We start from the raw sequence: 23,844 nt of genomic DNA on the forward strand, positions 1-23,844 counted from the left end.
CAGAGTATGTCGCGGCGGCCACAGCGACGTGTCAAGTTGTGTGGCTGCGCCGGCTGCTGGGCGAGCTGACCGGTACGGAAGCTCACACACTAGCACTGATGGTGGACAACCAGCCCGCCATCGCCCTTGTGAAGAATCCGGTTCTCCACGACCGGAGCAAGCACATCGACGTGAAGTTCCACTTCCTCAGGGACTGTGTCGGTGAAGGGCAGATCGTCATCGAGTTCGTCGAAACTGGTCGGCAACTTGCGGACGTCCTCACCAAGCCGCTCGGACGTCTTCGACTCACGGAGCTGAAGGAGATGATAGGCATGGAGAAGGTACAAGGAATAACAGTAGGATTAGGGAAAGAATTGTTAGATAATCTACTGCTTCCTTGTGTAAACACACAGTAAGGGAAGACGGCGCCGAAAAGGCTCCCTACTGTGGTACTGTAGCTGCTGCAGGGGCAGAAGCCGAAAGGCTCACCTGCCTCACTATAGCCACGGTAGGGACAGGCGCAGAAGTCAATCCTATTGTGTTATCTAGTCACTGTTGCAGCAGGATAGCTGTACCAGGAATAAGGCCCCGTTCGGCTTACTCTACATTCGGCTTGTTCGGATTCTTTCTTCAGCCGGAACAGTATTTTTCTCTCACAATAATTCAGCCAGAATAGTGTTTTCAGTCAGTTTCAGCCAAAATTCTGCCAGCCGAACGGAGCCTAAATGAGTAGAGTTGTATATATAGTTTACCACTGCAACTCAACAAAGAGAGTTCAGATTTATCATCTTCTAAACAGGGCTTCAGCCAACGTTGATATCTCTGGCTGTATGTGTATGCTCTGTTCTCCCTCTTCTTCTACCTCTAACCATAGTGTGTGGTCGGACAACGCTTATTCATGGTCGGTATAACTAGTGAGTGCTCGGCAATACTAACAGGTGCTCGGCATAACTGATCGAATCATCTGAGATGGTAATCATGTGAGCTTAACATACACTGCGGCTGCGATTGCAGAGTGGCCACTGCAGAGTGTGGACACTGGCTGCGACGGTGCTCGGCGAGTGGCAGCAGCCCATGAGCGCAGAGATTAGCAACTTTGCAAGCAGCTTTTACAAGCACGCACACAACTTCAAATGGCCACAGCATCAGCATGTACATGTTCCGAACAACATGATAATGTTTGGTCCCAATCTAGATAAGAACAGAGCAAAAGGAATCAGAAACACTGCAGACAGCTGGTAACACCCAATTATGTTGAGAATCACAAACTGTCACAAGAACCACAATGACCCATTTTATCTAATAAAATGACCCTTCTTGCAACATTCATATAACACCCCGCATGCAAACAAGATGCACAATATCTGATAATGGCCTTTAGGGTGCAGAAGAGGATTATCTCAATCACTAAATGAGCTAACAGGCCAGCTTCTCAAACAAACATATTCTGTGGTCACCAAGATGACATATTGACATGGACTTATATAACTAGCTGTTAGGATTTGAGTACAAGTAGTGCCTACAAACATGTGAGGGAATACAACACAAATATAACCAAATCAGCTTGGATCTTCCTTTTTAAAAACAGCTCCAACCACCAAGGGTTAGAGCCCTACCTGTACTACTACCCTGTCCCTAATGACAAAGAAACTACCATGAAAGGTGCAGACAGCTGAAACAAGCATATGTTGCTATATAACTAAACTGATAAAATAGTGAGATAAGAATTGCAAGCAGTAATAAGATAACCAGCAGCATTTCCCAAGACAGATACTCCTGGCTGCTTGTTGCTTTGTCAATGTATCTTTTGGTAGCAGCCATAATTGTACTCTGGTTGAACACATACTTTTGCCACTTGCCTGTTGTTGTAGAGTTTAGGCTCAATTCTCCAGTAGAGATATACCACACTTGGTTCTGCATCTAGAGTTGGCATCGAAGGTGCATTCTGTTTGAACTATAATCCTGTAATCTGGCATTCCTCAGAAACTTGCTTTCAATAAAGCAGGGTGATAGTTACCTTTGGTATATAAGACAGCCAGCAGAGCGTAAATTTTAGCTTAGCCACACCATGCAAAGTAAAGTTTTAAACCAATTCACACGTGACAAAACAAAAAAAGTGACAAATTATAAGCATTAAAGCTTGTTGGGGATGTCAGATTCTGTATAAATGCATACTATCAAATTAAATGGGCAAAATCAGGAATAATCTGTCACAACAGATAAAAACATTAGGCACAGAATGACAGAAGAGAGTATCTCAATCAGCTGGCAGGCATACTTCACTATCCAATAGCAAACATAATTTTTCAAAACAGTACATATTGTGTGCGGCAGCATCCTGCAAACTAACATATAACAAAAATTCGTTTTCTGAAACAAAAGAACCTTTTCATCTGGTTGCAAGTGTGAGCATTGGTGAAATCATGCCTTGAATCCCCTGCAGCGTGTGCTGTATCTGAATCTCCTCTGCAACCATTCTCTTAAGATTCCTCATGTGCACCCTAAGCTTCTCATCGGATCGGATATCAGCCTCGCGCATCTCCACAACCTTGTTTGCCAAACACAACAGCAACTTAGCATACCTTGGTAAAGTTGCATTCCGGTGAAGAAACTGCAAAAGAAGACCAAGTTCCTCGTTATCCAAATTCCCGATGCATCTCACAAGCTTTCTTCTCGCAACCAGCTCCTCCATCACAGCCACAACACTCCTCGGGTTCTTCTTGGCCAATGCTGAAACCAGAGCATCCTTGTGCCTGAACTTCCTCAGTAACTTATCATGCTCTGCAATTTTCACCTTCTTAGGCTTCTCAATCACAAAGTCACCCTCCTTGGCCTTCTCATTCTGCCCACGGCGGAAGTACCTGAAATAATTTGGCCTCAACACTGACTTCTTCGGCTCAGGAGATACCCAATCAATCTCACCACCAACAGATTTCATCCCTTCCTCTTCCTCATCCACAGCCTTCTTCTTCCTATTTCCCATATAAATCTTCCCTTTCGCAGACCCTGCCACCACCACAGAGCCACAGGGCGAGCAAGCCACAGACAGGAGCGGCTGAGGGTACCGCAGCGAGTGCGTCATCTTCAGCATCCCAAAATCAAAGCTCTTCACATACCCATCAATGCCTGCACTAAGCAGCCTCGTCTCCCCACTGTTGGCCATCTTCCCAAGCGCCAGGTCCATCACTGTCTTGACATGGCTCTCCACCGAGTGCACGAGCTGGCCACCACCAATGACGTCCCAAATCTTGACCACGTTCCCTCCGGCCGTGGCCAGCAGCCCGCCGGACGGAAGGAATAGCACGCTCTCCACTAATTCCCCGTGGGAGAAGGACAAAGACGGACCGGTATTACCGGTGCGGGCATCCCACAATTTGACGCTGCGGTCGTAAGAGCCGGTGGCGAAAATGTTGGGATCGGCAGGGGAGGCCGCACCACCGCGGATGTAGTCCCGGTGCGCAGCGGGGACGGAGAAGATGGGCGTCTCCGAGGGCACGTCCCAGTAGGCGAGGAGCGCGTCGTCGCCGGCGGTGAGGAGGTGGAGCTTGTCGCCGCCGGCGACCGGGTACCGGACGACGCGGGTCTCGGCGGCGTGGGCGCGCAGCGTACGGAGGGCGCCCGCCGCGGCCTTGTCGGCGCGGAAGACGCGGACGACGCCCTTCTTGTCGCCGGCGGCGAGGAGGGCGCCGTCGCAGCGGAAGGACGGGGAGAAGGCGAGGTCGCCGGCGACGGAGATCCTGCGGAGCTTCTCGAGCGGGTCGCCGGAGAAGACGTGCAGGGAGGTGGACCAGGAAGCGGCGAGGGTCGGGGAGGCACCGTTGGCCACAGCGGGGGCGAAGGTGAGGTCGGTGACGGGGAAGCCGGCATCGGAGACGAGCTCGGAGGAGCGGAAGGCGCGCCAGTAGGAGCCCTCAGGGGAGGCGCGCGAGGCGGCGCTCCTGGAGGGGAGGAGAGCCGAGTGCGGCGCCGCGGGGAAGAAGGGCTTCGAAGTGTCGGCGGCCATGGCGGATGGCAGATGGCGGCGGCGGCGATTTTGGGAGAAACCCTAGTGCGGACTGAGGAGCGTTTATCGGTTTCGTGATGGGCCGTGGGGGGTACAAAATGAAATGTTCGCGGCCTCGTCTCCTCGCTCATTGTTGTAATATGGTGATGGGCCGTGGGGAGTTTGGCAAATTGTTGATCCGGCAGCTCGACAAATGACAGAAATGTGACATGTTGGCCTTAAACAACTGATTCTCAATTCGGTAAATCGCTACCATGAGATCATGTACCTTGATTTTTTTGAAAAAAAAAGTAAATGAAATTAAAGTACAGTTTATTAAAAAAACTAAAGTACTGTTTTCTCAAATCTAAAGTACTGTTGAAGTCTTTGCGAAGGTAGGATAACTTCTCCAAGAAATGGAAGGCAAACTGGAAAAATAGACGGATGAGACTATTACCATGGTTCAGAAAAGAATGGCAGTCTAGTTTTGTTATAAGTTAAAGTTTTATCAAATTTACATAGAAAATTATTACGTAGCACTTAAGGTACTAAATAAGTATACCATAAAACTATATTTTAGATTCATGATGCTTATTTAAAAAATATAAAGATTAATATTATTTTCTATAAATTAGTTAAGCCTAAGACATTTTGAATTAGTAAAATGTTCTTTTTTAGAAAGGAGAGAATACATTTAAGCTTCTTGTGGAACTTTTTATCCCAAAAAAATCAATATCTTAGTAACAGCACATTTCGAACTAAATTTTGAAGAAAAAAAAAACAGCTCTTTTGGTCTGTGGCGCAACTTAGGGTCCCTTTGGAAACCTTGCCGCCGGTCGCTTTGCCAGACCAGACAAAAAAAAATGAATGTTTGGATATTTTGACTGCTACCTTGTTTCTTGTGCTTTCCAGGATTCCTTTCGCTAACAAGGGTGAGCCAGAAAACGGTCTCCGGTAAGCAAGGCAAGCTGGACTCGCAAATGTACCAAACGCACGCTTACTATCCGAACCACGCCACTACATGTGGCTAAGCCACCACATCTGCTCTCTCTCTCCTTCAATATAGTGTATTCTATGAATTTTAAGATAAATTAAGAGAGAATATAAAAGACGTATGTATATTTATTTTATTTCCTAATCAGACGCTATCATCAACGTGATTAATGGTGATTGGTTGATAAATAGAAAGTATTTAATGTAAAATTAGTTTTTATCCTCAAGAATGCATTATATTTAAGGATAAATTTTGAATGCTAGAATATATTGTATTACATGACGGAGGGAGTAGCTGAAGGCTTAGGAACACGTCACACAAGCTAGTGTGGCTAAGGCCTCATTTGGCATGGATCCACTTAACTAGTGAAGCCGATTTTTTAGGTACTGCTCTATAAACAGCTATCTCGGTGGAGTTGCAGTTATTTTGGAACCCTGTTTGGCAAAATAGATCCCGGTAGACAAAGAGATGAAAAGACCATAATACCCCTCTCTTTTTTTCTCCTCTCCTATTTTTCTCCTTTATCCGCTCGTTCCTTCTTCTTCCACGGTTTTTATCTGCTTGTTCCGCATGACCCTAGTGACTATTCTCTCCCCATCCTCGCGCCCCGCGGCCATGACCTCCCTAAGCTCGCGCCACGGCCTCCTGGAGCCCCTCCATGGAGGCCACACCCCAGCGGCAATGGCCTTGCGGCGGCCCTATGAGCCTCGGCGGTAGGCGTGCGCCCCGGTTGCTCACACGTGCCCCGGCAGCGGCAGCGTGCACACTGGTGGAGGTCACAAGTGCCCCCACGTCTGCGCTACGCCCCAGGTTGGCCCCGTGCATCCCGACGTTCATGTTGTGCTCCGACGGCCGCGTGCACCCTTGCTCGCGCGCACGTCTTCTTCTGCATGCGGGGGCAAAAAGGCGCGCGATGGTCGCCTAGTCCACGTGTACGCGAGGTGGAAGCCAGGTGAAGCCACTATTTTTTGGCTTCATTTCACCCCAAACCTATGTGAGAGCGGGTTTTAAGGGGCTTCACTAGTGAAGCCATTTCATTTTACCCTATTTGACAAAAAATGACTGCAAATGGCTCCTAAAGTCGGTGGAGAAGCTCTGTCAAACGGGTCCTAAGTTGAACTAATGGTGATGGTAGGACTCGTCACGCGAAGAGATGTGGTATATATATAGTTACATATATCTAGCATGGCATTGCCTAGTCTTCTTCCTCCTCTCCCTTCCCACTCTCTAGAAGCTTGAGCTCCAACTGCTCCATGGTATCATCTCGTTGTTCCCTCCCTTAGGTCTACCCATTCCTTCACCAATTTGATCACCAAGGAGTGGAAAATGTTGTGGGGAGGTATCTCTTCCATATCCTTTGATGTCGCATGATGTCCTAGCTTCGGTTGGTTAGGGTTATATTAGGTTCTATGGATATTAGTATGTATGAGGTTAGATTGGAATAGATTGAAGGTACCATATTCTTTAGCTTTTTTATAAAGAAACTCAAAAGAGTGCCTCGCTATTATATATCTCAAGGAAAACAAAGGCTAATACACAAGATAGACAACAGGACACAAAACAATCTCTAAAAAAATAAGAGTACATTAAAGACCAAATTTTTCGCCTTCTTCCTTCAATTGTCCAACTGCTTACCTAAAGAAGCTCAAAAATGACACTGAAAAAACAACAAAGAAAAGGGACACATATAAACACCCTCGCTAAAAAAGGGTTTGAAGACCACAAAAGCCACTCACCATTGACAACTAGATAGAGTACCCACTAAAAGGACATGGACCGGAGAAATCCCCAAGGGACACAAGCTTACAATATTTGATCTTCATAACATAATGTTGGAGATGTTAGACCTTGCTCTAGAACATACCAAAAGAAGAGGTCAAAATCACCACATTAAAAGCCATCCAACTACTTACTCTGATAAGCACACGAAATGCCAAGATTTGAATAGAATCAATAGATCTGCCAGACCATACTCTCGATAGCTCATCATCGAACGTTGTTGAGGTAGAAAAAGACCAGAGAGACCTTATTCCAAAGCACCATCATTGCCACAATCTCGTTGATGACACCAAAAATCAAACCCTAAATGAACAAGTATCGGTAAACCTCAAAGGAGATGGAATGGAATGCGCAAGGCAAATGTATAACCTATAGGACATTTCATTTCATCGGTTATAGGTGTGTAGAGAAGTTCATGATCAGGTTTAGAATAGATGGCCGTACTATCAAGAGAGGCAAACTTGTTTGCATATCGGTCATCTAGTGCCACTCGAGCGATCTAACTTTGCATCGTTGCTAGGATCGAGTGGTGTGATGAATTAAGTGATTAACTCCTTTGAAAAATGGTTGTGAAAAGATAACACACTTGCATAAGATGGTAATCACTTGGTGGTGTTAGCACATTTGCAAAGGAGAAGAAGTTGGTGAAGAAAAGGAGTTAAAAGTGCTGGTCACGGGGTGACTGGACGTGTTCGACATAGCGTCCGGACGCGTCCGATATTTACCTAGGCGTGGGTAAGCAGACGTGACCAGACACGTCCGGTATATGACCAGACACGTCCGGTATTTGGCCTAGTCTTGAACAGTGGCTGCAGTTGTGACCGGACTCACAGGAGCGTCTGATCAGCTATGACGCATCAGATCATAGTCAGGACCTCTCAGTGTAGTTTTTTGACATGGCCGAACACTCAGTACTTCGATTAACCTGACGCTGAGCGTCGCGTCCGGTCAGAGGAGGTGAAACGCACAGTGGTGTGTGACCTGATGCAGGGGGCATCATGTCAGGAGGATCGGATGCGTCCAATCGGTCCTAAGGTGCTCTGGGAGCTCTCTAGACTCGACCTGACGCTGCCTCACCTACGTCCAATCGATTTCTAGTGTCATGTCTGATCGTGTCTAACAATGGGTGCAGAAAGAGCCATTGGGCGCCAATAGCTATATAGGTTTCAACAAGACATGTGGCAGCAGGGCTACGACTAGACGCAGCGACCAAACATGTCTGGTCACCACACCGGACGTGTCCGGTCAGTGTGCAGTTAGCCCAGTGAAGGGGTAATAGCTCTATTTGTTTGTAGGGTTATAAATAGAGCACTTGGCCAACCTTGGGCTGGTTGCTAAGCACACTAGAGCCTTGGTGGCTTAGGTGGAGCTTGAGAGCCCTCTAACTCACTCATGCTTGGTAGTGTTCATCCGATCGAGTGAGAGAGTGATTCTTGTGCGATTGCATCATGAGGTTGCATTGAGTGGCACTAGGTGATCATGTTGCAAGCTGGTGGTGCTTATTACTCTTGAAGGTTGCCACCTCCTAGATGGCTTGGTGGCTTGTGACTCCATTGAAGCATGCGAGAAGATTATGCGGTGCTCTGAAGGAGGATTTGTGAGGGGAATTGTGCTCGACCCATAGGGATCGCAAAGAGCAACTCTAGTGGAGCGTGTCATTGAGCTATCCTCACTTTTGGGGTAGGTTCTTGCGGTGCCTAACATGCGAGCTTGGCGGGTGATGCCAATTAGCCACCGAACCACCAAGCGAGTGGTCGACACAACGGGGACTAGCTTGGTGGCAACCAAGTGAACCTCGGAATAAAAATCACCGTGTCATCCTCTTCCCATTGGTTTGCAACCCCCCGTACACAAGCTTGTATTTACTTTCATATATTTTGTGCTTGTGTAGTTGCTCTTGTAATTAGTTAGCTTGTGTCGCTTGCTAGTTACCTTCTTGCTTGTGTAGCATAGAAGTAGCTCCCTTGCGTAACTAATTTGGTTTTAGTAACTTTATTAGTTACATTGCTTAGTTTGTGTAGCTAAGTAATTTGCGCTCTCTAATTTGACATTAGTTGCCTTGTTATTGAGCATTGCTAGTGAGCTTAGAAGCTTTGTGCTTTTGCTCACTAGTTGTGTAGGAGCTATCCTGGTTGCTTGAAGTACTAATTGCATAGGTTTGTGTGACATTGCAAGCTAGAATTGTTTAGGTGAGCTCTAGCTAGCCCGGCACCTTTGTTGCCTAATTAGGATCTTATAAGATGCTTAATAACTTAGATAGAGGGGTGTAGTCTTGGTTAGATCGATAGTTTTAATTCCGTATTTGTTTCGGTTAGCCGACGCGTTTAATTTTAGAAAGGACTATTCATCCCCCTCTAGTCCGTCATCTCAACCCTACAAGTGGTATTAGAGCTAGGTCTCTCATTTGTGGTCTTCATCGACCTGAGAGGATGATGTCTCGTGGGCTAGATGATTATGAGACACATATTTTTGATGGCACAAACTTTGCACATTGGAAAAATCACATGCTTGATTATTTTTGTGCAACGGGACCTAAGTTTTGGTGGATTGTCACTAGTGGTCTCACTCATGTCTTGGACCATAGAAATCTCACCAACGCTCAAAGAGTTCTCTTTGAACTTGATGCACATGCTTATTGTTATCTAATGGATGCTTTGAGCTTTGATTTGATGAAAAGGGTAAACTACGTGGGAACCGCTCATGAGATATGGGAATCAATCAAGCACACCTTCGGTGATTCCTCCACATGGGATAATGGCAAGTTCAAGAAGGAGCCCAAGGAGGAGGTGCGTGAGTGTGTCGAGCATGACCACAATTTGGTGATTGTGGAAGATTGCTCTACCTCATGGTCAAGTGATGATGATGAAAGATCTACCACAAGTTCACTTGACAAAATTGATGATGATGCCCCAAGTGATACAAATGATGAGTCTACCTCAAGCACACTTGGTGATGATGATGATGATGGTTTCCTGCTCGGGCTATGATTGTGATGCTACTACAAGCCCATCCACTACACCACATTGCTTCATGTCACAAGGTGACACAAAGGTACAAAATGATAATGTGGTTGATCATGTTGATTCATATGATGAGCTTGTTAGTAGACTTGCTAGCATGACCATGTCTTTAGAAAATAAGAAAGCTAAAACAATGAAATTGGAAAAAGAAAACTCATTTCTAAAGAACACATGTGAACAATAAAAGCATCTACTTTATGTTACTACTTGTTCACATGAGGAGCTAAAATTGGCTCATGGGGAACTTAGTGTTGCTCATGATAACTTGGTACAAAACCATGCTTTTCTCACTAAAGAGCTTTCTAATGAAAAATCTAAAACTAGTGAGAGCTCATCACATGGGTCAAATGATCAATCATATATTGTTGCTAACCTTTGTGATGTAGGCAAGAAGCATGTATCCACCTCTTGTGATGATTTATTAGCTATGCCATATTCTTCATATATAGATGCTTGTTCTACTTCCTTGTCTTGTGAGACTAACCTTTTGAAGGAGAACAATGAGCTCAATGAACAAGTGAAGAATTTGAGCAACAAGCTAGAGAGGTGCTACAACACTAAAATCACCTTCGAGCATATGTTGAACAACAAAAGATGCTATGGTGATATGAGTGGCATTGGCTTCAACAAGAGCTAGATCAAGGGAAAGAGATGGGGCAAGAAAAGATGATATAGAAGAGAGATGAAGAAGCAAGAACAAGAGAAGCTCTCTCATTTTATGTGCTTCAAATGCCATGAAGTGGGACATCTTGCAAATAGTTGCCCAAATGAAGAGAAGCTCAAGTTGAAGAAAGAAGAAGAGATGCTAAAGCATGTCAAATGCTTCAAGTGCTGCACATGGGGTCATCTTACCTCTATGTGCCCAACCAAGCAAGTGATGAAGCAACAAGTGATGCCTCAACCAAAGCCACAAGATGAGCAAGAAGAAAAGCCCCAAGATCAACCATGAAGATGGTGATGATTTGATGATGATGAAGAAGAAAACAAGAAGGGGTGGAAAAGCAAGAGAAAGAGTAATGCGTCCAAGGACGAATCAAGACGCAAAGAAAGTGAGCAAGAACAAAGAAGAGAAGATGAAGTTGCTCACATCAAGTGCCATAGTTGTGATGAATTGGGCCACCTAGCTTCGGGTTATCCAAACAAGCTTGATAAGAAGACTCAAGCAAACAAGAAGAAGGAAGGCAATGAGAACCACCACATGAGCAAAGACTAGAAGGCTCAATTAAAGAGAAAGTGCTACTCATACCGGAAAAAGAGACACATGGCACATTCATGTCCCCTAGGTAACTCTCCTAAGCCTAGTTCAATTGATGATGATTTTATGCTTAGGAAGGATGGCAATGGTACCTCATTGATTGCAATTGTAAAACATCCTGCTACTTATACTAAGGTAATGCCTAAGTATGTTGCACCTAACTTGAGAGGACCCAAACAAGTTTGGGTACCATCAAAAAGTGGATGATTGTTTGTAGGTACCATCAATATTGGAGACTTGGTTCAAATGATATTCATCTTGTTGACCATATAGTTGAGCCAAGTATTACAAAGTGATGATCATTATCCTAGTGCCATGACAAGTTAGTGAAGTCCAAATGTGCTACAACATACAAGTACAAGATCAAAGTTGTGGTGACTTCTTGAATTATTTGATGGCTTCCATATATATAAGTTGAAGCTTGCTAATTGGATGATCATGATCTATAAAGGTATATCTCTAGTTGATCTCATTTTATTGAGGTGCATATGAGTTGATTGAATTGAATAAATATGTAATGTTGCTTGCTATAAGATGATTGAATGGATAAATGCTTAGAAATCAGGTTTGGATTGATTTGTGTTGGATAAATTCATGAGATGACTCTTAGTAAGTGGATTGAATAGATATGTCTTGTGAAAGTATTCAAACAAGTTAGTTTCAAGTTTGATTCACATTTGATGAAGTATGGCTCAAGTGATTGAAATCTGCCCTATATTTGAAGATCTGAGTGAGCTGTGATCTTAGCCATGTTTGAGTGATCAAAACTTATTGTATTCATATGAAAAGTTGTGTACATGCTCTAGACTTATGGTTTTGGAGTGGATCTTGTCAACTATAGTGCAACAGTTTTCAGCATAGAGCAGTGGTGCAAGATTTGATTGCTGGCAGTTCATATGAAGTCAAATGAAGCTCAAATTTTTACAGTTGCTAACTAACTTAGTGTAGCATATCTCCACCAAAATTTGTAGTATTTGGATTTGTACATTGGGAGATATGGATATTTCTTTAAAGGGTACCGAATCTGCCTGAAAAATGACATTTATCGAATTGATCAAGAGTCACATTGATTGAAAGGTCCTCAAGTTGGAAATATATTTATAAGTGATTGAGGCACCTAAGTTTGATTTTGGATTGATACAGAAGCATGACAAGCATAGAGTACAAGGCTATTTGATTGTGGAGTGTACTTGACACACATTTGGTACTCAAATTGGAAGATCAAGATCAAACTCAAGATGAAGATGAAGTTTAAGTTCTAGTGATTATTGAAGATCAATTTGGTAGAAAGAAAATGACTTAAACAAGTAGAAAGAAAATGTCTTAAAGAAGGATTCAAGAGTACACATCAAGTTAAGTCCATCACATGGATCAATCAAACAAAGTCATTTCAAGAGAGTATCAAGGATGGTTCTTGGAGAGAGGTCACTTCTCCCCGTGGGGGACTTGCCGCCTTTTGTAGGTAAACCAAGTGTGGTGTTTGAAAGGCTAAAATAGAAGTGGTGATCTAAGGAACATTTGAGATACTTAGTTGAAGAAATCAATAGGATTGATCTAGAGAGCAAGTAACACCCAAAAGAGAGCTAGTCATGGTAATTCAAGTGGTATTCCAAATAGTTCTCTCAAGAAAGCATTGATCAAAAGAAGAAGCAAGCCAACCACAATAAGAGCTAGTGCACTTGATCTTAAGTGGTTCTCAAATCATAGGGGTGAAGAATGGATTTCATTATTGATGATTGGTCTTCAGCAAGCTTATAATTGTACTTCACATTGCTATTGGAGTAATGAATTGGAATCTAAGTGACTATTCTCTACTCCAACATAGCAAAGGTATCATTGTAATGTGCATGATCATTTCACCCCTTACTAGTATGTGGCTAGAGCATATAGTACATGCCTAATAGGATCATGCATAACAAAAGAAAAGTTTAAAATTCATAGCCTATCACTACTGCTTGAATGGTTGAATGATCTAGTGATAGTGTATAAGTTTGTTCATGAGCTAGTAAACCCAAGTACTAGATTTAGTTTGGATTGCTAACAAGTGACAAGTACAATATTGGCAAGATAACCCTTGCAAGAGGTGTGAAGAAGCTTGTCATTGGTTCAAACCGAACTTAGAAGCTTAGGCAAATCAATTTAGTTCTAGTCAACATTAAAAGCTCATGATAGTGACAAGAGTACGAGAACAAGACAACAATGCAAATAGATATCTAGTTTGGTTGTTTCAAGTGGTGTCTAGATTAACTTACAAGTGATATCCTACAAGTGGTACTCATGAAGATAGCAAGTGTTCAAGAAATGGTTTTTATTGACAAATCCAATAAGTGGTTCCATGCTAGTAAATTCTTCCAAGTGGTATCACATTCCTACACATGGTATCAATCATACAAGATAGTGGTTCCACAAGTAATCCTCAACTTTAAGTGATCATCAAATGAAGGATGCATCCCTCATATATAAGAGCTCAAGTTTATCAAGTGGATGACCCATGCTATGACATAGGGGGAGGTGCCCCACTGATTGGTATCAAGGTCAAGGATCCTACATGAGGTATCTCAAGGGCTACAAGTGGTGTCATTCCAATATTTAAAAGTGTCCATAAAAAATGCAAGATTCAAGTATCAACCATCTACCCCAATGCAAACCTTTGCATCAATAAGAAGCACACCTTTTATGGAAATTGATGACAAAGGGGGATAAGTTGGAACAAAGATATATAAATGCATCATGGGGAGAAGTAGAAGTTGGACATAGACAAAGAGGGGGCAACACTGAAGAATGAAGGAGGATAAAAAATTCTTGGACAAGAGAAGCACACAAGTAGGGGGAGCAAGCTTATGAACTTGGTTGTTTGCATTTGATATGTGCATATTCATGTGCTTGCTTGCATTGCATAAGTTTTTAAATTTGATATGCATGCTTGTGTGTTGTATGCTAGTTATAGAACTTGATTGATGATTTGGTAACTAGCATGCATAGGATGGTAGCTAGACTTATGTTTTTCAAGCAAAAACTAGAACCTTGCTTATAATGTTGATCTCACGAGGTTTCTAGTGTTTTTGTTGTCTAGCTACTCATGGTACTAAGGATGGTGTTAAAATGTGCACTCCGATTGGTATCACACATCAAAGGTTAATTCTTTACACCTTAGAATCATTTGGTCGTAATTACTCTCCCACAATTCCAATCTATGCATATGTGCGAGCTTCAAACCAAACACTCTAGCACATATGTAGGGGGAGCTATTACTACCAATTTGGGTTTGTGCTACTTGTCCAAAATCATTTACACATGGTAAAATTGCTTGGGCAAGCAACATGAATCCAAAAGAGCTTAATTTCCATATCTTTGTAGAAGTTGTCATCAATTACCAAAAAGGGGGAGATTGAAAGATCCTTGTTTGGTTATGGTAATTGAGTGACAACCTAGGTGGATTAATTATATTTAATATGAGATACACAGGTAATTAGTCCACATGTATATATGTGAGCAACATATGCCATGGAGGTGAAATGGCTTGGATTTCTTGCAAAGCTTACACATGTGATGATGAAGGAGCTCATTGCATATGAGACATGACATTGAGTCATGTGACTAAGGTGGAGAAGATCAAGACAAGACTTGGCTTGATGGACCGGTTGCAAGTGTGAAGGGCAAATTGAGTGATGACTTGGCTCCGATGGACCAAAGCAACGGTGAAGAGCAAGGGAAGTCAAGATCGATGAACCAATACAGTCATGTGATGATATCAAGTGGATCATATCATTTGTGATTGGTTGGTGCATGTGTTGCATCAACATCGGAGGAGATGGAATGGAATGCGCAAGGCAAAGGTATAACCTATAGGGCATTTCATTTCACCGGTCATAGGTGTGTAGAGAAGTTTATGACCAGGTTTAGGATAGATGACTGTACTATCAAGAGGGGCAAACTTGTTTGCATATTGGTCATCTAGTGCCACTCGAGTGATCTAACTTTGCATTGTTGCTAGGATCGAGTGGCGTGGTGAATTGAGTGATTATTAACTCTGAAAAATGTTTGTGAAAAGCTAACACACTTGTACAAGATGGTAATCACTTGGTGGTGTTAGCACAGTTGCAAAGGAGAAGAAGTTGGTGAAGAAAAGAAGTTGAAAGCGCTGGTCACGAGGTGACCAGACGCGTCCGACATAGCGACCGGACACGTCTGGTATTTACCTAGGCGTGGGTAAGCAGACGTGACCGGACACGTCCGGTATTGTAACACCCTAAAATTTGACCTAGATTTAGAAATCACTAAAAATTTGAACTTTTTAAAAATTTGCATAGGAGATAACATATATTGCTAACCTAGATAATTTTTACAAATAAAATAACATAGGAACATAAAAATATATGTCTGACTTTGTATGTGAATGATTGCTTGACTTGTTGAACTTATGGTGGCACCTTTTTACACACTCATGCATTCAAATTTAAATTTGAAATCATTTAAACATATGCATAATTGAGTTAGGAAATAGAAAAGGGAATTGGAAATTGGAAAAAGCCTCATGACTCATTCTCTCCCTCCTCTCGGCCCATCGCAGCAGCCCAGCCCAGCCCATCCCCTCCTCCCTCCCTTCCTCCCGCGCAAGCTGGCTCACCAATGTTGTGGCCTAGCTCGGCCTAGCCTTGCCCGCTCCCCCTTCTCCCTCTCTCCCACTAACAATCGGGCCCCGCTCGTCAGCTCTATCGCCTACCTCACGGTAGGCAGCCGTACATGGCACAACACCCACATCAATGCCCCGCCAGTGCCACCCCGATGCCAGTGGAGCGTCAATGGTGGCACGGCAACAGCGAGACCCCATGGCACCCCTCTTTCTCCTCTTCTCCCTCTTCCCTCTCACTATGAATGCGTCAACGGTCGACGCCATGGTCGCCGCAGTGCCAAGCCACCAGAGTAGCCACCAAGGCACTCCATCATGTGCATGGGAGAGCACCAGGCATGGTGATGTGACCAGATGAGGTCAGCGTCGCGCCCGCGTTCTGAATAAGGATGGCCACGAGAAATATCTTGCCGCCAGGACACCGGCTAGCTGGCCTATAAATAGGCCCTGCCAGCGACACTCTCGCCTCGCCCTCTCCACCACTAGCTCTGCCAATGGCAGGAACACCTCATCTCCCCCTCCTCTTCCCCTTTCCCCTCCTCTTTCCCCTTTTCTTCCACTTTTCACCAATTCGGGAGTCCACCGGTGCCATCAGCGCCGCCCCTCTCTTCTCCTTCTCTGTAGTGTCTCTGGCTGATTGGAGCGACCAGTGAGTCCCCAAGCTTCTCCTTTTCCCTTTTCTATAGATAGTAGGTAGCCTAGGTCTATGTAGTGTGCTGCCCACATGAACCCCACTATGCTGAACCACCATGGCCATCGGCCATCACCGGCGATGCCACCCTAGGGCACATCACCACCCCCATTACACTTCTTGTTCACCCGCACACATGTACACATAGTTAGATGAGTAGTCTAGGGCCTCTAGGGCCAAGTCTAGTGCATAGTGCCGCTGCGACCACTCCGGTGAGCCGCCACCACCACCACGGGCACCCGTTGCCGACAGTGACCCCGCCACCGGCTGCGGCATGACCCCATAGACCCTGTCCACCTTTCATCCACCACCTCTGAGGGCTGACACCACCGACGTAAGTTGTTTTAGCGAGCCCAGCCCCCCTCCCCTATTTTGTCACCAGCACGGCCACCTTCGTCCGCCACCATTCCCCCTCCTCCCCCTTCTCTGTCTCTGCCAGGTGGGACCAGGAGGAAACATCATTGTCACCCCCCTCCGTCCCTGTTAGTCCCTCCCTCTCTCCCCCTCCTTCACTGACACGTGGGCCCATGGCTTTAATGCCGATGCCGTCATCACTGCTAACGCAAGCAGGTGGCCCACCTATCACACACACCCCTCACACACAAAGCGTGGGGTACACTTTAGAAAATGCTGGGTACACCCAACTAATGTACATAGAGAGTTAGAAATGCATTTTCCTAGCTTAGAAAAATTCCTAGAAATTTTGTAAATAAACTAGATGCATTAAGGAAATTAACTATGTAGTTTGCACCTATTTTTATGCACCAAAAATGCATATAAAATTCCCCCTAGTAAATTAGCTATAGAATAAACTTCTAAAATACATAACTTTTAAACCCTATCTCTTTTTTGCATGATACCACTTCACAAATTCATCTAAAATCAAACCCTACCATTTGCACCTAGTGCCAGCATATAGTTCTATGTTTGCTTTTGCCTTTTCTTTCACATATAGCGGTAGTCTTATTCGACCGATACGTCCAACAGACGACGGTAATCGTCAAGAGGACGAAGACCTAAATTTCATAGACGTGCTAGAAGGTGACAACGACGAAGGCAAGTCCTAGCTCCTTTCCCTACCATATTGTTTTAAACCACTAAAAAGCTAAAACATGACTATGAGATTATTACCCTATAGAGTGAGCTCGGTTAATGCGACATGATTAAGATAAATGGTTATCTTGTTATTTTATGAGCTCCATACCATGACTAGATTTAGGAATAATAATGGAACCTAAAACTAAACCCCGACATGGGGCAAGTAGTGGTAAACTACAGTAGTAGTTTATCATGGTAGGGACGCTTGGAGAGGATTCCTATGGGAGATACTCGCCTTAGTCACATAAGGACCGGTTCGTAGTCCCTCTTGCCTAGTGAGTTATTTCGTATAGCCACATGTCTATATAGGTAGGCTTGATCTCACACCCCATTAGATAGAGGTATAATATCTACTAGGAGGCCGGTGTAGGCAGTGAATTATCAGGAGCTGATACAAGGGATAGGTTTTCTTCCATATCTGGTTGGTGTGGATGCTATGTGATCTTCCACGTTAAGCTTTTGGTTTTTAGGCCGCATTCGAGTCACTGTTTTCTTAGCCATGTTCGAGACATGTTTATCTTTTGTGGTGATTTGGTATCATCATATTTGGGGGGATTTGATATCTTCCTAGTTTTGTGTTCCACCCCCTGAGAAGCCATAGTAGAGTAATATGGACATCTAAGGTCACATACATGCGGGTACGAGGTCTCGTTAGGTCTATTTCATCCATTGATCATGGATGAGGTTTCACCTATCGTGTGGGGAAATTTGTACACCTCTACAAAGTTTATTTTAAATCTATTCGAATAGCCACGTCCTTGGAATAGGCAAATGCTAGGATGGGATACTATGATTAGCTTTACTTTTATGTGTAATGAAACCGGTAATAGAATTGATGTTAACCTGGGCACTAGTGGGAATGGTAATACTCCGCTAGGACCCAATCCCTAATTATAATCACCACTACACTTCTATTTCCACCTAATGGTTAGGGCTTGCTGAGTACGTATGTACTCACCCATTATTAACTCACAGACCCCGGCACAGAAGAAGACTATGACTTCAAAGATGAAGTGTACCACGAGGATTAGGTTTCCTATAAGGAGATATGATCGTAGGAAGGTGACATCGAGGCTAGGGTTTCGCCCACGCTCAAGTTGCCTATGGAATAGGATGTCGCTTCGTTGTATAATAATCTCGTGTTAGAAACCACCAATAATGTTGTTTTATGGCTGTAGCCTTCCGTTAGATATGTAGCCTATGACCATGCCCTTGGACTACTATTGTAAGACCCAATTTCTAGATATCAATAAAGCTCAAAACTTTTTAATATATATTTGTGTACCATCCCTGTGATTAGTGCGTATTTGTGTGTGATCCTGGCATAAATACGGATGCACTGAGGACTCTCAAATTGAGGGGCCAATAGAGTGGTAACAGAGCCGAGCTTTACCATAGGATGAAGCCCTAGGATTGGAAACACGTTAGATAGTTTTATAGTAATAGGAATGACCACAAACCTAATAGTAGTAAAGGCAACAAACCCTTCTCTTTGTCATTTCTCATTTGTGTCGCAAAAATGTTCTAACCCTTGTGGTGAATTTTTGCAGCAATGGACGACATATGGGAATGTTCGGACTATTTGACCACAGGAGGATTCCCACCGCTCCTTTGGGAGACACTTCAGCGCTTGGGGTACACTGAGCCTCCCACGTACTACTATTGTGAGTGCGATGTGGAAGGTGTACTCCAGTGTGAGATGCACCTACATATTATCGAGCATCCAACAAACACTGAGTTCAGGGTCAGATGCATCCCAGCAATCGGAAGAGAATTGAGTAACACTTGTCAGATTGTAGCACGATGGGCTCTCATGAACATTTGTTAGAAAAATGAAGCAGAAATCAACAACACCCATGGAAAGTTCTTCCTAGTGATGAATCAGACTTCTCTGGTTTGGCGCAAGAAGATTAAGGCATTAGAAAAGGTGAAGCCACAAATGCCGAAGTACACTCCCATGTCTACAGCCAAGTACCTATAAGCCCTCGGCACTCTCTACGAGAACCAGGAGATAGAGTTGAAGATCAAGAACACCAAGCTCAAGGAACCAGAAGCTGAGGTTCAAGCATTAAGGAAGGAACTACTCATGCTAAACTCACAGCTGTCAACCCTGAGAGAAGAAAAGGAATAATGCAAGCAAGAACTACAGAAAGCCCTCGAGTGCCCAAAGACAAAGAAAAGAAGAAGGAGAACCTACTGAGGGAGCAACTATCACAATAGCAAAAAGACCACTGGGGATCCAAACACCATTGGACCCACTTGAATACTCAGGAATGGTTGCTAAGGGACATGCATGTGGATCTCATGATGGGACCTTCACGTGATGCAGTTCTTGTAAAATAAATAACGAGAACTATAGTAACAAGTAGTAGTGTCTAGTACCCAAGTAGTAGTAGTAGTAAGTCTAGTGTCGCTTCAATGTCATTAAAAGTACGAGTAGATGTGTAGTAATCACTCTAGCAGCTGTTGTATAATGCACCCCTGTATCATATATGTATGACTGTTCATGTGATATATGCATTGTGTGTTTGTTTGTGCATGTGTGTCTTTGCTTGCTTGTTATTTTATTTTTCTCACACCCAAATCCTGGAGGATGTCTTTTCATCTTTGCCATTCCATGGCAATAGATGGAACGAAGGTTCAATAGGATACAAGATCACCATAAAGGGCCACCGAAAGGCCGGTTCATAAGGAAGAAGAGCCAGTTGCACCAAGACCTAGAGGCAGGCAGAATAGAGGCAACCGTAATCATAGGCAAGGGCATGAGCAACCCCAACAAGATGACATCGTAAATATAGAAGAAGTACCTAAAGAAAGTGAAGAAGAAGTTGAGCAAAATGTTGGAAATGACCCGGTACAAGAGGAGGAACCCCCGCTACCTCCACCAACATTGGCAGAAGTGACGGATCGATAGACTTGATTGATAGAAAATCTTGCAAGAAGGCAGGATAATGGTAATGGACAAGGGAAGATGGCTGCATTCATGAGACTTCACCCACCAACATTTGGTAGTGCAGAAGATGACCCATTGTTAGCCGACGATTGGTTGCATACAATCATCAAGAAATTGAATGTAGTAAGAGCCATCGACAAAGAAAAAGTTATTCTAGCGACTCACCAACTAGTAGGAGCCACCGCTGAATGGTGGGAAAACTACCAAGATGCAACTAACGAGCCAGAAGCCATCACATGGCAAGAATTTATGGAGAAATTCCATGAATATCACATCCTAGAAGGAATCATGGAGATAAAGGCAGAAGATTTTCGTTCACTGAGACAGGGTCCAATGACAGTAAACCAGTACATCAGGAAGTTTATGAAGCTGGTGCAAAATGCACCGGAAGATGTTAACTCCGACAAGAAGAAGTAAAAGTGTTTTAGAAGAGGAGTCAACCAGCGGCGAAGCCACAGTGCATGTGTCGGGGTCATGCGACCCCAATAACTTTGTACGAATCAGTGGAACCCTGTGTATTCCGGCCAGCTATGACCCCATCAGATTGAGTTCTTGAATCTATGTGACCCCAGCAGCAGTTTAGTCTAGATTCGCCGCTGGAGTCAACGCATCCTTATGAGAGCAAATGGTCACCCATAGCTACGTAGATTTTAACACGTTGATGAACCGCACCATTCTATTGGAAGAAGAATGTGTCAAAGGTGAAGGAGAATGGAAGCGCAAATTTCTGATACAATGTGCTCGCCAACAAGAAAGAACACAATGAGTCCGCACCAACAACACCGCACCCACAAGGTACCAGTTGACTATGCAATATAGGACTTCCAGGACCAACACTTCACAAACCACACCCAACTACAAGAACAACAGCAATGACAACAACAACAACTAGCCCAATAGTACCAATAACACAACCATAGAGACCTATTTTGGATGCCAACAACCAGGACACCGTGTAGCCCAATGCCCTCTTAAAGCCACAAACTCTACCCCTTCTCAGTCTATATCCAGCAATAAGGTAGCCGCCTCAGGAACTAGATGCTCCACACCTCAAAACTCTAGACTGCCGAGAAGGAATGCCCCAAATTTTGGGCAAGGCCGTGTGAACCACCTTAATGCAGAGGAAGTACAGGCAGCACCTGATGTTGTGTATGGTGAGTTTCTAGTAAACGCCACTCTTGCAACTATGTTGTTTGATTTTGGTGCATCGCATTCGCTTGTTTCTGCTTGTTTTGTGCTTAGAAATAGTTTAAGAACAGTGTTACTTCCCACCCCTTTATTAATTCAAACCACTGGAGCTATCCTCAAATGCACCCTCAAGTGCCCTTGAGTGAAGATAATGATAGATGGAGTAGAATTTCAAGCGGACCTAGTAGTATTGAAGACAGAAGGTTTGGACATAATATTAGGAATGGATTGGTTAAGGAAACACCATGGAACTATATCTTGTAGCGATAGAGCAATAACCTTGATAAATCACAAAGGATTAAAGGTAGAATGTCACCCTCAAGCCCCTAAAGTAGAACCAATGGTTTGTAGTATGCAAGCAGCAATCATTGAAGAAGTACCAGTAGTATGTGAATACCCTGATGTGTTCCCTAAAAGTTACTAGGAATGCCACCTGACAGAGATTTGGAGTTTATAATTGACCTAATCCCTAGAACTGCACCCATTGCCAATAGACCCTATCGAATGGCTACCAACGAGTTAGAAGAATTGAAGAAGCAGTTACGAGAGTTACAAGAGAAAGGATATATCCGACCAAGCTCATCCCCTTGGGGATCACCAGTTCTATTCGTGAAAAAGAAAGATGGCAGTCTCAAGATGTGTATTGACTACCGTTCACTCAACGAAGTCACCATCAAGAACAAGTACCCATTACCAAGAATTGATGACCTATTTGACTAGCTAAAAAATGCCAAGTATTTCTCCAAGATATATCTAAGATTAGGCTACTATCAATTGAAGATTTGGCTCAGCGATATACCAAAGACCACGTTCATGACCCGCTACAGACAATATGAGTTCACCATAATGCCGTTTGGACTAACCAATGCCCTAGCATATTTCATGAACCTAATGAACAAGGTGTTCATGGAAGAATTGGATAAATTTGTAGTAGTGTCCATCGATGACATTCTCATTTATTCAAGAAGTGCTGAAGAACATGAACAACATTTGAGAGCAATCTTGAACAAGCTATTAGCACATGAGTTGTATGTCAAGTTCAGCAAATGTGAGTTTTGGCTACAAGAAGTCGCTTTTCTAGGAACATTATCACCATAGAAGGAGTAAAAGTAGACCCAAAAAAAGTCAAGGTTGTATCAGAATGGAAGCAACCAACCAATGTGACAGAAGTTCATAGTTTTCTTGGACTAGCATGCTACTACCGAAGATTTATTGAAGGATTTTCGAAGATTGTAGGACCCCTGACAGCCCTAACACAGAAAGGAGAAGAATTCAAGTGGACAAAAGCTTGCGAGATGAGTTTTCAAGAGTTGAAGACCCAGTTGACCACAACCCCAATACTCACACTACCAGATATACACAGAAGCTTCATAATATATTGTGATGCATCTCGACAAGGACTAGGATGCATCCTGATGAAAAATAATAAAGTAGTCGCCTATGCCTCTAGACAACTGAAGAAACATGAGGAAAATTATCCAACACATGATCTGGAACTAGCAGCCGTGGTACATGCATTAAAGATATAGAGATGCTATCTCATTGGAAACAAATGTGAGATATTTACATATCACAAGAGTTTGAAGTATATTTTTGCTTAGCCCGATTTGAACCTACGACAAAGAAGATGGTTGGAACTGATCAAGGATTATGATCTAAGTGTACAGTACCACCTAGGAAAAGCCAATGTAGTAGCAGATGCATTAAGCAGAAAGGCATATTGTCACTACATGACAACTCTAAACCGAAGACCAGAGTTAGCATAGGAAATTCACCAACTAAGTTTGCAAATTATACCGCAAGGCACGCTAAATATGCTACACATACGGACAACTTTGGAAGATCAGATAAAGCAAGCCTAAGACAAGGATGAAGAAATACAATAGTTCAAGGAGAAGAGTAGTAGGAAGGAACTTCTAGGATTCTGAGTTGATGAACAAGGGAAGTTAATGTACAGAGACTGGATATGCGTACCAAAAGATGAAGCACTTCAAAGGTTAATATTGGATGAAGCACACCATTTAGCCTACTCTATCCACCCAGGATCAACCAAGATGTATATGGATCTCAAGCAAAAATACTGGTGGCCCAGAATGAAAGGAGATATCATGGAATATGTTGCCTAGTGCGATACCTGTAGAAGAGTCAAGGCATAATTGAATGTGGTCGCCACCTGGGGGCAACAACAATGCCTTCTAGGATCATGACAAAGTGGTCACCACCATCTTCGGGGGCCTCGTCGTCGCCTAGAGCAGAAGAGATCAGAAGCTCACGG

The 23,844-nt window shown here is 43.7% G+C and overlaps 2 protein-coding genes across 2 annotated transcripts; one reads left to right on the forward strand and one right to left on the reverse strand.

The window, feature by feature from the left end:
• Positions 1 to 2,142: 2,142 nt before the first annotated feature.
• Positions 2,143 to 4,078, reverse strand: LOC136551176 (protein SLOW WALKER 1-like). The gene has a single exon (XM_066542751.1). It carries the CDS (start codon positions 3,980 to 3,982, stop codon positions 2,369 to 2,371), a length of 1,614 nt encoding a protein of 537 aa, XP_066398848.1. The 5' UTR covers positions 3,983 to 4,078; the 3' UTR covers positions 2,143 to 2,368.
• Positions 4,079 to 20,399: 16,321 nt separating this feature from the next.
• On the forward strand, positions 20,400 to 20,798 carry LOC136548259 (uncharacterized). The gene has a single exon (XM_066539856.1). It carries the CDS (start codon positions 20,400 to 20,402, stop codon positions 20,796 to 20,798), a length of 399 nt encoding a protein of 132 aa, XP_066395953.1.
• The last annotated feature ends 3,046 nt before the right edge of the window (positions 20,799 to 23,844 follow it).

Source organism: Miscanthus floridulus, chromosome 4 (genome assembly GCF_019320115.1).
Source record: "Miscanthus floridulus cultivar M001 chromosome 4, ASM1932011v1, whole genome shotgun sequence".
NCBI classification, from domain to species: Eukaryota; Viridiplantae; Streptophyta; class Magnoliopsida; order Poales; family Poaceae; genus Miscanthus; species Miscanthus floridulus.

What these genes read in the sequence shown, in the direction of transcription:
- LOC136551176 (XM_066542751.1), bottom strand. Translation starts at nt 3,982, where the DNA reads ATGGCCGCCGACACTTCGAAGCCCTTCTTCCCCGCGGCGCCGCACTCG.
- LOC136548259 (XM_066539856.1), top strand. Translation starts at nt 20,400, where the DNA reads ATGGCTGCATTCATGAGACTTCACCCACCAACATTTGGTAGTGCAGAA.